The 18,030-nt window shown below is 34.7% G+C and overlaps 1 protein-coding gene across 5 annotated transcripts in view; it reads left to right on the forward strand.

The window, feature by feature from the left end:
* The window catches only part of LOC143238269 (RNA binding protein fox-1 homolog 2-like), a 112,466-nt gene that overhangs the window by 20,946 nt on the left and 73,490 nt on the right, over window positions 1–18,030 (forward strand). The window contains exon 1 of one of the 5 annotated variants that reach the window (XM_076478358.1): window positions 1,077–1,253. The exons of the other annotated variants lie outside the window; for them this stretch is intronic. Within the exon in view, the coding sequence (XP_076334473.1) occupies window positions 1,092–1,253 (162 nt within the window). The 5' untranslated portion in view covers window positions 1,077–1,091. Of the gene's footprint in view, window positions 1–1,076; window positions 1,254–18,030 lie in introns of those variants that run through there. 5 annotated transcript variants of the gene reach the window in all.

Here is an 18,030-nt window from a genome sequence, read left to right on the forward strand (position 1 = left end):
GAAATTTCTGTCATCAAAGTTATTTACTTTTAACCATGTTTTAGTTATTCCCTTTATATCAAAATATTATATTTCTACCAGTGCCCTAAAGTCATCTTTTATTTTTTATACTTTTAACATTACAACAGTAACAATTATGCCTATTCTTATAACTCCTTTTATACTGATTTCCTATGCTAAACTTTCCCCCACACCTCAATTATAAGATTAATCCAATGTTTAACAATAGCTTTAACAAACTATTTTATACTGATTGCTAATGCACTGTACTTTTATATTACTAAAAAAGTCAGTGGTTATAACAACAACCACGGTATATCAGTTACATTGATATATATTTAACAAAAGCCAAACGATACACTCTGATAATTTGTATATATATTTCCAGATCAAGCTTATAATTAAAGAATACATTAATAATTTACAGATGATTTATAATTATTTGTAGAATAAATGCAACTAATGTACCAATCAGTATTTGGGGTCTCACAAATAGGAATGTAGATTTTGATGTCAGATGTTGTCTGGTTGTTTTGTGATAATATGAAAGCATTTCAGCATATTGTGAATTAACCTATGACTATGATAATCTGTCTCATGGTAGTGCTGAACGAATAACGTTTGCTCAGTTTAATTTCAGACACAAATAAATGTGTGCGGTTGTAGAATCAGCCATCTCATTGTTAATTTTGTTTTATCGTTTATTTTCCTTTACTTAAAAAAAAAAAAAACATTATAAAAACATACCTCTCGTTCTTTCTTTTTTTGTGGGTCCCGACACCGCAGACATTTTTTTCTGGATTCACTACTGTAATATACATACATACACACACACATTTTGTATGGTATTAGTTATCGCGAGTTGGATGTTTTTATGCGAGGGAAATATATGTGTTATATCGTTATCTTTAAAGATAGTTTCGTCCACTGTAGTACGAGCGATACGTAATCCGATTCTATAAAGTTCTACGGTGTATGAAGCGTAAGATGTATGAGTGATGCGTAAGCCTAGTTTAAACGGCTTCTGTGCACTGTAATAATTTAACAGTACTGAGTTGCCTAGCAACTGAACAGCGCTTACTTTGGGGTGGATGGTGGCGACGCCTCTTTTGACGATGAACGTGTATTTGTTACCAGCCAGTAACGTGCCGTACATTACTTCTTGCGTGAGAACAATGTTTTCTTTGCGTTTAGGAGGGCTTGTGGATCATCCAAATTTTGGAGTTTTGGGTCTTCGTTTGCAAGCACCACACGTGAGAGAAATAATTTTTATGGGTCTCAAATCTAGACTAGTAAGATGTTGATAAATATTTAATGTTTTCTTTGTTTTTATACAGTATCATACAGTTCTTTTACCTAAAAATGTATTTTTAACCAAATTCTTCATAATATTGTTATTTTAGCTTTGAGGTTTTCCCTAAAATCTTTTTAGGGCTCTGATTCCTTTATGTCAAGACATTTCAAGTTGTTGTAAACAGTGAAGTATGTTAAGATGTGCTTAAACGAAACGCTATCTCTGATGTGACAAAACTTTACCGATTTATTTTATTTTAGTGTAGTTTTAAATATTTTCGACGAGTGACTTAGTTACAACATAACAAACAAACTTAGCGACCTTATACACATATTATTATGAACAGTATAATATTTTTTTAGCGTTTCTGTTTTTGGCATAAATATTCTGTATTGTTAGATTTTTTTTTTGCTAAAAGCATACGTGACGTCTAATGAAATTGATTTCATTTTCACGCAAGCAAGCAAGCTACGTCATATATTTTATTTTTACTTTAAGCTTGCGATCATAACGTGCTGGCTACGTAATTAGTAATAAAAATATTTAATTAAATATACTTTTTTAGGTTTTTGTTTATAACAATCAGATAGAATAAATTGTTTCATCGGTTGTCGGTACCCTCGCCGTTACGATATTTTCGGCTGTAATTTTTATAACGTATGACGGGGGTCGACCAGCTTAGAGATTTGGTTTAGTTTTAAATCCAAATACTAGGCTATCAGCGCAAAACCTCTGTAGGAAAAGAGTAACCACGTTAAATATTCTAAACAGTACTGTTAATGAAAGTAACATTATATAAATAACAGAATGTTCTGTACTTACGGAACACACGACCGCTGGTTGTTAGCTTTTAAGTACTGTCGTAATTTTCTTTTGTTGAACAGTGTAACATCTCTATGACCGTATCTTCTGACGAATAAAAATCCATTAAACGGCTTTGACAGTGTAACTTCACAGAAGCCTGATATATGAGACAAATTGCTTCAACATTTGATGCGTAGATGAGCTGTCCAGTATCAGTGTAGTACCAATAGTACAGCGAAAAACAAGTGTTTACGACGATGTAGGATAGTAAATAAGAAATGAAATGCATACCCAAATAGTATAACTAACTAATATAACATTGATACTCTGAATTAAAATATAACGACGTTATACGAAATTAAAAGAAAAACAAGATACTAAATATACTATAAGGTATTTCCAACAAAAATAATGCCAGCGACTTTTAGTAATTAATTTAATAGCAGAACTCAAAGAGGAAGTTGGGAGAGGGGAGTTGAGCGGAAACTAAAGCTTTGTCCTTCGTAAAACTGTATTAATTGAATACATTAAAACATCGTTGTAAACGTTTGCTTTATAGTTTATTGGATAACTAGCATTGTTACCTCTACCACCTAAGTTACGTGTCTTAACCCTTTGTTTGTCAACAAGATTTCTTTAAAATAGACCAAAAATTTGTAGTGGGTGGTGATGACTCGCTGCCTTCCCTCTAGTCTTACACTGCTAAATTAGGTAAGGCTAGCGCAGGTAGCTCTTGTGCAGCTTTGAGCGAAATTCAAAACAAACAAAACAAAATCTGTAACTCAGACAAGAATTATCTAATTTTTATGAAATTTAGTGGACACATGTAAAATATTGTTCTCCATTTCCTTGCAACACACGATTCGTAACGGTTGATAGTGACAGACATACTGATACATTTTTGTATTTTTTTGATGGCTGAATATGATCAACCCGGCATGGCGTAGGTATGCGCCCCATTAAGTGCTACTCCAGTTGATTATTGTTATAATTGTTTTCATCGATGTGCCCTTGCCTGTTACCATGAACACGACATGCAAATATCCTACACAAGTAAAAACGATGATTGTTACCTAATACTTAAGGATATTAAAACAAATAAAATTAAACAAATTAAAACAGACACATAAGGCTATCAGTTTGATCGTAAAAACCGAGACTGACGGACAAACGTATCTGAATACGTTAATATGTGTATACTTACAAAGTAAAACAATATTGCCTTGCCTTGGAACGTACATTTTCAGTTATCTGTGTATGGTTGAAGCATTGAATGGACTAGAAATATCTCTATTAAATTTCAGGAATGGTCCTCATGTTTCTTGGCAAAAGGGAAACAGTAAAGTGACAGAAAATAAAGCTCTGCGTTGCGTTTAGTGGTTTTCAAGAAACTATATACATTTGAAAAGATAGAAAAAGGGTCACCTTTATCCAAATAGTTCTTTTTATCTCGGTTAATTTGTTGGTGTGTTTTTTTTCTCCTTTTCTGCAAATTTCTCTCTCTGTCTCTTGTCCGTTCTTAGACTTGTATTCAAAAAACAAATCATATAAGTCATTCAAGTTTTGAACTGTGTTAACTAATGGTTAATGAAGTGCTTTTGTGTTGCCTAAAAACTTTTGTAAAGAAATTTAAACCGTCTAACTTTTCACAGATTCAAAATACTTTTAACATCAACAGCTGCAGCTTTCGTTTGTTATAGCTCGAACATATGTAAAGCTGTGTTTGTTATGGATAGAATGAACCAAGTACTTCTTTAAAGAAAACAAAAACAAACTGTTCCCAGCTACAAACTTCTTTTCGTGCTATGCTGCGGTGTGTTTTCATTTTTCAACTTTTGAATTAACGCTTAATGAGTTCTGCTTAAAGCTACTTTGTTCTCAGGCCGGGAAAATTACGTAATTGTGTGCGTACTGTAATTTTCAGCAACATTTACACAGTAATTTGTGTAATAAGGTTCGTACAGTGTTCACATATGAGTGCATTTTGATCGTATTCAGAAAATAAATTATTGCGGGATTGAATATTGACTGCATTTTAGTGACTTCTTTTTATACCGTTTTATATTTTTTCTCCTTACAACTGTCAATACAAAATACTGACCAATAAATTTTGTATACCATAAATAGATAGCGAGTATAAGCGCAAATTAGTGAAATTAATTCCATTATTGGCCCGGCATGACCAGGTAGTTAAGGCACTTGACTCGTAATCCGAGGGTCGCGGTTTCGAATTCCCGTCACATCAAACATGTTCGCTCTTTTAGTCGTGGGAGCATTATAATGTGATAGTCAATCTCACTATTTGTTGGTGAAAGAGTAGCCCAAGAGTTTGGCGGTGGGTTGTGATGACTAGCTGTGTTCCGTCTAGTCTTACCCTTTTAAATTAGGGACGGCTAGCGTTAATAATCTTCGTGTAGCTTTGCGCGAAATTTAAAACAAAGAAAATGTGTTGAAAAATTATTATGATCTTTATTGGTAATTTTGAGGTTAAATTTTTTCTAGACATTGCTATAAATTTTCAAAAATAGATTGCTCATTTTCTCTTATATGGTATAGAGACAGGTTTAGCTATGGTCTAGAGGCAGGTTTAGCTCTGGATGCTCGAGTGAGATTATCGTAAAATGCCAAAAATTGTGGAATTTCCATTTTGACCTCAGTGGCACAGCGGCATGTCTGCGGACTTACACCACTAGAATCCGTGTTTCGATACCTGTGGTGGACAGAGTACAGGTAACCCATTGTGTAACTTTGTGTTTAATACCAAAAAATCGATCAATCATCACCTGAAAATGGCTTTCATATATCACTCGTATAAGAACTTGATAAATAGTTTCAAAAGTTATATATATCAAGGTTATATTGTTTACCAACATACACATATTATATACTGGTTACCAACATGGATAATTTATGTATCCACTTTTTTTTTCTTTTGCTTTACGTTATTAGGTTGTTTTTTCCTTACCATTACAGACATAATATTGAGAACTGCGAGATTAGGACTACATAAATTATATTTGCTACATACACATGTTAATTAAACATCGAAAGAAAACTTTATCACAGTACCTTGACTTTGTCGTTTCATCCATTTGTGTTTGTTCCTGAATGAATGGGTCATCGAAATCTTGTGATTTACACTAATTTATTCACATATTTAGAGTAAATTCCCTCCCCCCGCTGAAGATCAGCGATAAGTTTTCGTGTTTATAACGCTAACATCCAAGGTTTGGTTTATAATGGAGCGCATATAGCCCATTAAGTAACTTGTACTGAAATAACAATTAAAGGAGAACTGTAAAATAAAAAAACAAGTGACAAAGAGCTCAGAATTACGTCACTTATTTCACAGTTAATTTAGGCCTAGTGGAATAATTGTAAATATAACGACGAATCCTTATAATGTTTCACTAATCCAGTTTCTAATATTGTCTTTAAAGGGATACTGTAAGCTGAAATGGAAACAGGTTGAAGGTTTGTTCGACACACACACAAAAAAAAGCATTCACAGAATTTAAATTTCTATGTTTAAAACTACAACTTACAATAATATTCAGATCTTGCTCGTGTCTTTCCGCTTGTTCTCAGCTAATCCCGAGTGCAATGAAGTCAAGAATATCTATCTGAACCTCTTTTTCGTAAACTGTGACTAAAATGTTTTGTGTGTGGTTATACATATAATTTATGTTATTATTATTGTATTTGATTTAAAATAATATTCTGTTTTTCAGGTGTGGAGACACCATCGTAATATTTTGTTTGGGAGCGTTTATTAAGTTCCGAAGCACTTATTAGGGTTTGACCCTGTAGTATATTGGTCTGAAAGTTGTGCAAGTTAGAAGAAAGAAAGCAGTTTCATAGAAACATAAAAACAGTAATTACGTAAAATTGGAGAAATTAAAAGCTATTTTAACTGTTTAGAAACATAAAGAGGGTGGGCAGTGACAGATTTAAGCCTAAATGCTTAGTCAACTGAAAATAAAATAAAAAAAGAAGGGGCGGGCTCTATTCACACAAATATACATCAAGCGAAAGCCAGTAGGACTCCTGCCTAAAGAGGGGCCCAGATAACTTTAGCTGATCGTTAAATACGCTCCTGGTAGTAGGTATGTAAACACGTATAGAAACTGCAGTCACTTAGAAACATAACAGTAGTTATAGACGCTGTAGGTGTGCAGAAAAGTATAGACATTGAAATTATTTAGAAACATAAAGCGAGTAGTTACGAAGAAGCATGTGGATGTTGTTGGTAAGTTAAAAAATGTAATTGAAAAGGTTTCACTTTATACGTCCTTAGAGAATTCTGTGGATATGAGTGAGTCATCTCTCAGGAAATAAGTGTTTGTATTTAGGGATTATTGTCAGTGATCTGTAACTTGTGAATAAATAACACTTAGAAGTTACCTTCTGGAGAGAGTAGGATGTTGCATCCTACAAAGATGTGCTGTAGGTTGGTACTTGTAGTTTTCTCTTCACATAAATAGTATAACAGAAAACATTCTCCATTACAAGGCCCTTTTTACCGTATTTTACACCTTGTAAGACGCACCCTAATTTTGGAAAGACAATTCTAAAATAAAAATATATATATTTTGACTCTGCAACCAACACCTTGATGTAATTACCTTGATTTTTTTTTAACGTACTGAGTAAATACAGTCAAATATATAATATTCTTCACAGTATATAGACAGTTAAATTGAATATTTTATGGTGTTCAAAATAATTTTAATTGGTAAGTAATGAAATTACGATCTGTATAAGAGGCCGTTTTGAGAAGACCCTAAGCTAATCACTTGCCTTAACCCATCACTTTTGTCTTGGAAGACGCATGAAGAATTTTCAAGGTATTTTTAAAGAAAAAGTGCGTCTTGCAAGGCGTAAAATACGGTATTTAAATTGAATTTTCGTGTACATACGTATAATTTGCCTTGTTAACCATTTAAGGACATGGGCAACACTTAGCAGGAGAGTTATCTGTTATTTGATTTGATTAAACCTGGTTTTATACATGGTACCGTAATACAAGTGTGAGTAAATCCCCCATCCCCCCCACCAGAATGTAAGATTTTCCTGCTTTATTCTATCTTACATGACATGGCATAATGGTTAGGGCGTTCGACTCGCAGTATGAGGGTTGTGGATTCCGAATCCCCGTCACACCAAATATGCTCGCCCTTTCAGCCCTGGGGGCGTTATCATTTACGGTCAATCTCACTATTTGTTGGTAAAAGAGTGATGATGACTAGCTGCCTTACCTTTAGTCCTACACTGTTAAATTAAGGACGGATAGTTCAGATATCCTTCGGGTAGCTTTGGACAAAATTCAGAAAACAACAAAACAACCTGTCTTACCAGTTATCTGGTCATGAGTTTATTACTTTTTATACATTCATCTGTCCTCCTGTTAGACAGCGGTAAGTTTATGGACTTACAATGCTAAAATTCTGGCTTTGATTCCTCGTGGTGGACGTCACCTATTCATCCTTCCATTTAACCGTCTAGATAAAACAGTTAACATGTTTTGATGATTACTTAACCAATTGTTTAAACTCAATAAACTGGGATATACCTGATGCAGTTGAAGATGTTTTATTTGACAATGTCCTATAGATCTACAGACGCAACCCCTCACAACAAATGATTTCTACTGTATAACGTATTCACCCAAATTTTACTCTTATTCATATAATTGTGATTGCATTTGGAAAATTAAATATGACGTGAAGAAAACAATTGATAAAAGAGTTCCATTGATGACATAATTTAGATGTTACCATTGTTTGGTCTGTTTTAAACAACTACTCTGAGACCATTGTATTTACAGATTTCTATTTTATTGTTGTCTGGTGATTAGTTTTATATTTGTTAAAAATGTACAATATATCGCAAGAAATATTATGGCACAACAATTTTGCTGGTGTGGGTCTATGCTAATAAGAAATATGATCACGTCTGGGAACACTCGTTGATTAAACTCTGTTATTAACACACTTGCTCTCAACAAATGTTTCACATTTCAAAATACTTCCCGATACTCTTCCCGTCACATTTCAAAATACTTCTCACTATTCTTTCCGTCACATTTCAAAATATTTCTCGCTGTTCTTTCCCTAATACCAAAAGAATTTCTCAATTTATCTGGGACAATGAATCAGTAGCGGGATTCGTGGCTTTATTGCCCATTATTCTGGTACCACAAAAGTCAATACAAGCAGCCCGTCCAGGAAATCAGTAGCATAAAGCTTCTTGGGTTGAGTGAAGTGCAGGTCTGAAGCCTTGAACTCTTCGTAAAGTTTTTTAGGATGGATTTAATGCTGAATGTGTATTTGTGTTGTACAACATGGATGATTGAATGATCTGGTACATGTGAACAACAGATAATTTTCCGCATTGGCTCAACGATTTTGCATACAAATAGGCGAGCTAATATGTTTTACCTTCATTTCATATCACCAATAGTATATTTAATAGTCGTTTTTTTTTTAAGATTCATGAACTGTTTTTTTCTTTAACTGTCTAGTTGAGAAAGCTTCTTTTATAAGTAATACATACATATATATTAGTAGAGCACGAGTCTATACCGAGTTGAGAACATTATATCAAACGACTTTTGAGGCTAATCACTTTATTAAAGTCAATTGCTACCACATTTGGTCGTGCTTTTATGCTGTATATAACGACCTTTGCACCAGTCTTGCACCACAGTTTCCATTTCGAATGGATGAGTCATAAAGCTAAACTTTTGTACAACAGTCCTGCCTTGCATGTTTTCTGTAATCCATTTAGAAAAGGACAGTTTCCCAGCAACCTTTATAATCATTCAATAGTTAAATAGCACAGAAATCCTTAGGTTCTGCATCTAGTGGCTTGACTTTACAATAGACTACAGTTGTTACGTGAATTACTGAGTTGTTTGTTCAAAACTGCCTTAATGTAAACTTCGTACTATTCCAAGCCATGTTCTTTATCCGTTTTAAGATCATTTTTCAAATCGAATGAAGCTTTAATACTAGGAATTTAAAAAAAGGTGCTGTTTTTAATTTCTAAACAATTAGTTCTGTGGTCGTACGAATATGTATTTAGAATATATATATAAAGATCAAACTATAAGGAAATGGTCATTTGTAGTGATTACCATATCGTAAAAGAATAGACAATTTGATATTAAAAGAACTGAAGAACTTCAAACCTTTTAGCTGATTGTTTTTTCATTCTTTGGTGGAGCATGTGTGTGTGTGTGTGTGTTTAGCCGCATCGAAAAGTTTACTTTAGAATGTAAAGTTTTCGTTTGTTCTCTGATTATTTTTAAAGATAATATTGTTAATGATGTGTTTTATAACTTTATTAATTCTGATAAATAATGATATAGTTAGTGTTACCGTATTACTTTTCTTTCTTCTTTTAATTTACAAAAATGGTTGCTATGTCTTAAGACAGTTTTAGACATTCTCATCTTAGCAGCTTTTTCTCAGGTAGCTCAGAGCTAATTCTTAGGGCATATAACGCTGTAAATCGAATTTCGATATCCTTGGTGAGCAAGACACAGACGATCCATTGTTTAGCCTTGCGTTTAACAATAAACCATTCTAGTATATAATAAAGGAAGAGTATGTATGAAGCCCTCCGTCAGGCAGTATAAACCTTGTTACATGAAAAAAAAAAAAGTCTAAGCCTCACTGTAACACGGTTATAGAGGTGTGTTTTAACATTTTAAAACTTTTTTTTATCATTTTCCACATCTTGTGGTTTATTTGTTTTTTTACATTGTGTGTCCTCATTCCTTGGAGAATAGGGAACGGAGCATTTTCCGTGGGCAGTTACTACTGCATGGTTAGTATAATTATATAATTTATGTTTGAAAACTTTAAACTGTCTGTAACGACTACATATAGTATTTTAAAGATGTATTACTTTGATTGTTGCATTGAACCAATGACGAGCCTCCTATAGACAACAATACATATATATATTGTTTCTTATCAATGTATTATTTTTCATTTTATTTGTAGGATTCAGTTAATAGTGATTCTTCCGTATATATATTTGTACTGTTCTGAGATGTAAATGACGCGTAACATGTAGTATTTCAACAAATATTTGAATCAAGTTACAGGATCTGTCCGTGTAAAAGAAAAATAAAGAATGGTCCCATTTATTTCAGGGTTAATTTGCCATTTTTTAATTTTCTGTGCAAGCTTCGATAAAAAGGAACACAATTATATTTATTTCCACAGTACCAGTATCATGGTATTGATAGTCGTGTTAGGTGTATATATCGTAGGTAATAATTTGTGTGTCACCTTTATATTTCTATAATTACACACAAGCACTTTTCTTGTAAGTCATATCACTATAATTTTACCCCTTTCCATGCTTCGTTTGGGTAAACTTGCAAGTTCAACTTATCAGCTGACTTAGTTTTATACATTCTTCAAATTGAGTACTTTTTCATATACTTCATTAAACTAAATTTGGAAGTAAATTCTTGTAGTTTAAGTAAATTATGTAATGTAAGAAATCTTGATTTTTAACAGTACAGCCGTCCCTAATTTAGCAGTCTAAGACTACGTGGAAGGCAGCTAGTCATCATCACCCACCGCCAACTCTTTAGCTACTCTTTTACTTACGAGTAGTGGGATTGACCGTCACAATATAAAGCTCCCACGGCTGACAGGGCTAGCATGTTTGATGCGAAGGGGATTCGAACCCGCGACACTCAGGTTACTATTCGAACGCCTTAACCCACTTGGCCATGCCGGGCCCCCCGAATTGTGTGAAACTGACTGAACCAGTTTTAATGAAATTTGGTAAAGGAAAATTCCTGTGGCTTCCTACTCTTCCCCATACACCAAAAATGTTCCATTGTTGACCAGATTTGTTGAATTGACGCACGCCTTTCTACTTTCACCTTGAAGTCAAGGAAATAAATGTCATGACAGGCGAGGGTGGTTTTGTAATTATGTTTATGAAATAGATTAGAAGTGGGCTCTAATGTTAATCAAGCAGTGTCTTCATAACTTGACAGAAACGTTACAAGGTGAGATAGAAGGAAAACCTAAAAATCGGTTATAAATCGGTACTCAGTAAGTATAATAATTTTAAAAGTAATTTTTAGTGTACTTATAACCTCAAATTGCGTAGCGCATTTTTTTTTTTTATACCAGCAACGTGATAGCGAATTATGTTCACAGTTTGGGCACGCTAACGACTGTGCCACGCCCGGTCCTGTATGTTTGGAGTTAGAATACAAATCCTTTCAATGAATGTGGAGAGTGGTGCTAAACGGGAGAGAAATTCCGAAAGAAACGTCGTTTTTCACGCCTACATGTCAGTTGTTGACAACTAGAGCAACGATGAACCTTGGTGGGTTGTGAATTTGAAGCAAGAACTTACGTAAAGCATCATTACCATAACAAATAACCTCTAAAATTAGATGTAGTCCTGTAATGCTTGTACTGTATTTGCTTTCATGTAAATGTAATCATAAACTATATTCCATTATCCAATGAGAGAGAGTTATAAGAATTTTAAACATGCAGGCCAAAAATGCATTGAGATGCAAGAACTACTTGTTCATTGTCTCCGAAATGGTGATACTTTGTTGACAGATGTTATGTTTCTGCATTATATCAAATAAATATCAAATCTATGTTTGTATTGAGAGGGAGGCTTAGAAGTTGTGTTATTCAACTCCTGTTATAATTTAATATAAAATCAGTTAAACTTGTTGTCTCTGATAATAACGGTCAGTGTATAACTGTTTGATATTTCAGCATTATGTTATATAAATTAATTATTTGGAATTAAGCACAAAGCTACAAAGTAGCTTTGCCCACTATGACCATCGAAACTTGGTTTCTAGCAGTACGAGTCCGCAGACATACCGCTGTTCCATTGGGATGGGCGTTATTTAAATAACCATCGTAGGAAATATGGAACAAAAATGGTCCGTACCATGGTATGCGGTGATATTTCCAATGTACCTTGAGATCGTTATTGGTTAGTTGTTACGATGTAATTATCAGTGGAAACTTGAAATTAAAAGAGGTGTATAATAATATGGTAATAACTCTGTATCTGCTGTTTAACATCCTTTAACATAAGATGTCTATTTATAACCCACGACACGTTCTTCGCAATCGGGAAAGAATGTAAACCGATATTTATATCATATTTTCCTTTTATTTTATATACGGGCTCATTGAATTTGGTTACGATAACAAAGTTACGTTAATGGGAAGCAAACTGTGTTATTTCAAAATAGCTAATATTGTACACACAAAAGAATACAGCAGATTTATGTTATAAGCGCATAAATTATTAAATTAATTACAAATGAACGAAGTAAAGAGTTTATATTTTGTAACATTATATCTCTGATGAACCAACGTACAAAGTTAGTGCTTAGAGTGTATATTTTGTAACATGATGAACCAACGTACAAAGTTAGTGGTTGAAAAATTTAATGTATTACCTACTTTTTTCACACCTTTCGTCCGAATCATCGTTTATTTTCACGGCCTAATGCGTAAAGATGTTGGCGTGATGACTCACAACTATCTAATTATTATATTAGCACCTTTATAGACTGTCTGGGTATTATATTGGCCTTTTTTTTTGCAATAAATACAGCTTCTTGATAAGAGTTAGTTTAGGAGCCTTTCTGCTGAAACGTTCGTATTATGTTACCTTGGGCAGGGTATGCAAGTTAACTCCACGGAAAAAGTAGCCATTGTTTATTTGAACTGAGAGGGACTTTCGACAAGGTGTATTGCTAGAAGAATCACATTTAACTAGTCCATTGTTAGCCAGATTCGTAGTTACTGGCTGTGTGAAGCGGTAGAAGGGAAGAGATTAGAAGAAAGTTTCCACAGCAGCTAACAGTCGTGTTCTAAAACCCATAAGCGTGCAGAATCGTCGATTATTGTCCACAGATCAAAAAGAGCATAGCAGGAAACTTCAGAAGTCACTGCCTCTGTGTTCACTGTCCGATCTCTCTTGTGTTCAGCCAGTCTTTCAAGAAAACTACCAAGAAAGAAACACCTCCTCACCAGTTGAGGTTTATCTAGGTCAAAGATCTTGCTCACTGGATTGAAGTAATATAGATTAAAGTGATCTTCTCAGACTTAAATCTGCACGGGTTTGACGGGAACCATTTTATATGGCACGGATACGGACAAGTGTCATCTAGTATGTTTGAATGCAACTGTGATACATCTACGGAGGCAGGTGATATGGTGATGCATCTCTGGCCAGATGTGAATTTTGTAAAAGGAACTGTAAGTGCCAAAATGTACACCGAGATCCTTGAATCACGGTTAAAACCAACAATTTGTGATTCACTTTGGTTGAAATGACCAGTACGCATTTCACGATGACTCTGCTCCATGCTACAAGGCTAAAATGGTTTGTAATATTCCTGTACTCTATGCAGTACATGTGTAATAAAGAGGAAGTTTCATTCTTCATATATTGGAATGATATCTTAGGTTTTATTTCACTACTCCAGGTGAGAGACTATCTTGATGATAGAGGATCAAGACACCACGCTGGCCAGGTAGCAGCCCAGGTTTCAACCCCATCGAAAACTGTTGGATGTAGTGGGTAAAAATAAGTCTAAGACAAGAAACCTAGAAGTACATTAGAACTGCAGGAAGTCCTAATCCATGTGTGGTACCACGAACTCAACTCTACCAACAGGCCCAGCATGGCCAAGTGGTTAAGGCACTGGACTCGTAATCCGAGAGCTGCGGGTTCGAACCCCCATCACACCAAACATGCTTGCCCTTTCAGCCGTGGGGGTCTTAAACAGTGGCGGCCAATCCCACTATTCATTGGTAAAAGAGTAGCCCAAGAGTTGGCGGTGGGTGGTGATTACTAACTGTCTTCCCTGTTGTCTTACACTGCTAAATCAGGGATGGTTGTTGCAGATAGCCTTCGTATAGTTTTGTGCGAAATTCAAAAACGAACAAAACCCTATCAACATTTAGTTCCTCATGCACTCCACGCCACTATGATGTCAAGCAGTTGTCATGGACAGAAGGGGCACTACCAAATACCGAAACAAGAAACAGGCTGTGTGATCACTTTTGGTCAGTTATATATACACATTTGCCAAGTATTTGTTGAATGCAACTGTTTGAAAGCAATACGGTTGTCACAGTTTTATTTATTAATCAAAATGCATGTGTGTGTTTGGATCTGAGTAATTTTACGCCCCCAAATTGCATAATTTCGTTAGAATTTACAGAAACGAAGAAAAGTGTGAAAGAAAATTGAACGATATATTTTTTTTCCACCGATGTATATTGATAATGAGCGAAAGACCCGGTTTGTATCAGATATAGCAAGTCCCGTTAACATATTATTATACATTCTTTACTTTCCCATAGGTGTTCTTATCAATAATTATTTAGTGCCCTATTTTAACAAATTGTTAAAGGAATTCGTTTAGTCTACTTGCTTTATTACGCGTGGATGTGATTTAAAGAAGCGACCACCTTTTGTTTATAGTTCATTATTGAAAAGATTTTCAGTTCAGGACATACGTTTCTTAATCCCGTCAAATTACTCCAATACTGTATTTTTTTACGTTTTGGACCTACAGCACGTGACGAGGAGCACGTGTACTTGTCACGTTTTCATGAACTGTAGAAATTGTTCCTGCGCATTTCAGCAATAGCACTATACTAATACGGTTTAATCCTGCTACGCGTATCAGCAGTCGTTCTCGTACCCTCCTTGCTGGAACGCAAATTACGCATCTGATTTTATATTTATGGTTTATTATAGATAAGCAACTTTTTTTTTTTTCAATTAAAAATGGGAATGTTTCATGATGTCATTTGCATTCAATTACGATTATTACATACTTGGAGGACTTACCTTAATTAACGAAACGACAAAATGAAAAGCACATCGAGTTGTTAACATTTTTAACAAGTCGAGCATGGCATGGGTGGGCGTGTGACATGCACTTGGTCATACAACAAAGTCTGTAGATTATCGTGTTTTATCTTCTCTCCATGTGCACTGCTGGACTTCACTTAGGTTTTCTTTACTTTAAAAAGTTTTGTGTTTAGAGAACTCTGTTGTTATTACACTTTAATTATTTCCTGGCACAACAGGTTAAAAAAGTATCCAAAAACAACGAGAGTTATCTGAGGGGGGGTATATGGTTCTAATTATTGTAATATCGTCTATCTGAAACACTACTTCACGTAGTTTTAATTTCAATCTTTTACAGTTACTTTAACGATGGGGCCCAGCATGGTTAGGTGGTAAAGGCACTTGACTCGTAATTCGCGGGTTCAAATCCCCATCATGCAAAACATGCTCGCCCTTTCTGCCGTGGGGGCGTTATAATGTGACGGTCAATCCCACTATTCGTTGATAAAAGAGTAGCCCAAGAGTTGGTGGTGGGTAGTGATGACTAGCTGTCTTCCATCTTAGTCTTACACTGCTAAATTGGGGACGGTTAGCGCAGATAGCCCTCGTGTAGCTTTGCGCGAAATTCAAAACAAACCAAATCAAACCAAACTTCAACCATTTTAAGGGGGCGAAGATTTAATTAGGTAAAGCTAAATCTTTATTGAAACCAGTAATTAGACAAAAAGTTACATTGATCTCAAAGTGGTTAACAACTTAAGATATGGTCTGCTTACCATTTTCGTGTTCTACCGAAGAAAGAAATAACAAGGATGTCTTCAGAGTGTGTCTGCGCGTGCATTTTGACGTTTTTGTCAGGAAGTTACCCAAGTAGAACAACTTCAACTTGTCAGTTTCAAAAACCCCATGATGTTTGTTATCGCTACTGAAAACGTAAAAGAATGAAAAAGAATACAAGTTGAGTATAACACGACGTTAAGTAATGACCATTGACTGTTAACTTTAAATGTAGAGAACAAAGGGGTAAAGCATGGCCTGCTTTAGCTTCGAGTTGAATGGTCCAAGGGTCGAGCGAATGAACGAAGAACGTGGCAGGTATTTCGGTTTAAATGTATCTGTCGCAACAGATATAACCGTGAGTGCATAGAAAATCTCTTTTCCTTCATTCCGCTCAAGACAACTGATAAATCTTACTAGGTCGAGCGAAGATGACACTGAAAACATTTGTAGTCAGTCGCGTTGTGAAAGTAGCAGTCAGTCTTATTATCGGCTTCAAAGAGTCTTATAGCAGTGAGTATTACTGACTGGCTGCGCACCATGTTGGCAGTAGCTCAAAACTAGGAAGAGCCATAAATGTGCCCTAGGAGTCTCGGACTTGGCTCTCTGAGCCGTGGGTCACGTAAAGTTCAAAAATCCAATTCTAAAAGGAAAAAAAAACAACACATCAAATATTAGGATTCAGTGTTATACAAGCTAACACATTGGTAAGAGAAACGGTTGAAAAATTGTATTTCAGAACGGCTGGTATGGGTATTAACAATTTTACTAATAAAGCAGAGAACAACGTTTCGATCTTCCTGGGTCATTTTCAGCTTAACAAAGAGTTTAAATATTGTAACTTGTTAGTATTTAAAGTGCTTATTATTCATTTAATTAGACACTCGCCCTAAATCAAGAATGTTTTTGAATGGGGAAAAAAACCTGCTTTGGAATCATTTATGCAGGTATGTAAAACATTTAGAGGAAATTTTGGGTGTTGTTACAGCAACATTTATATTATTAAAAACGTCGTTTATACTAACAATACTTTTTAACAGAAAAACATACAATACACTTAATTTAAACATTATAGCACTGTCTTTTGTATGTCCATGCAACTATTTCGCAAGGAGTAGATGGATATTCACCAGAATTGGTGTGAAGGTTCATTGGGTCCATGGAGAGAGACATTCAAGTTTTTAGTTTTGAATTTCGCAGTTTTACGGGTGTTTACGCGTTTTTTGCCACTACTGCGCCCTCTATTGATGGATCTTCACCATATTTGGCACGAAGATTTTTTTGAATCTATGCAGAGGTACCCACACATTTGCGGTTAAACATTTTTGTGTTTTGCAGTTCTTATGAGCGATTTTTACAAATTTTACAAAGGAAACAACTTTTCATGTCCAAAGATAACCTTTCATTAATCACGAATTTACGTAACTTCCGTCCAGGGGACGGGTATTCCAGCTGGTTTGAATAAATTTCAAGGCAGAAAGCACGCAACTTGTCCATAAGTGTATTTAAAGTGTCCATTTTGTTAATTCTTTTGTTAGTTTGATGCTGTCAGATTTAGACTATCCTCAGTATAAAGTAGTAACGTATAATTATCCCAAATACAACTTGATACTGTATATAATATAACGCGAAAATATCAAAAAAAAATTTCCCGTGTCATATGTTTACTAATTAATTAGATACAGCGTGTTGTTAGCTATAGCAAACAGGTTTTATTCAGGAAGCTTTCAATGAAAGAATAAAACTTTATTTCGGCTGCTTTTATAAATTTTAACTAAGTTAAGTCACGTAACGTTACTCAAGTAATTTAAACTTTGAATTCAATTATTATAAAATTGTTTTTCCATTTTGTAGAGTTTCCTCGTCTACTTTGGCAGAACCGAGGTTTGGATAATAAAATTTTATAACATGCCTGATTACTTTAATTAAGTCTTTCTCAAAAAACGCTTGAGTTGTTTCGTCTAATGTTATAAGAGGCGAGTTAATAAATCATTGGAAACATCTCGTAATGTAACGTCTCAGTAGCAGTTCTTTTTTTTTTTTTATTGTGTAGGTTTGTTCGTTTGTAGCACTGTCTTGCAGAAATAGAGACTAGTTTTGATATAATTTTAGACTTTTCTGAAAAATAATTCTTCTGTTTGTCTGTATAATCGCAATAGTTGAGACAGAAATACTGGTATGATACGAAACGTAACAGTAACGTATAAGTAAATGTACATTAAAGAGTTTGTTTACGTACTGTCTTTGATTAAAAAAAAAACAGT

Source organism: Tachypleus tridentatus, chromosome 13, assembly GCF_004210375.1.
Source record: "Tachypleus tridentatus isolate NWPU-2018 chromosome 13, ASM421037v1, whole genome shotgun sequence".
Taxonomy (NCBI): domain Eukaryota; kingdom Metazoa; phylum Arthropoda; class Merostomata; order Xiphosura; family Limulidae; genus Tachypleus; species Tachypleus tridentatus.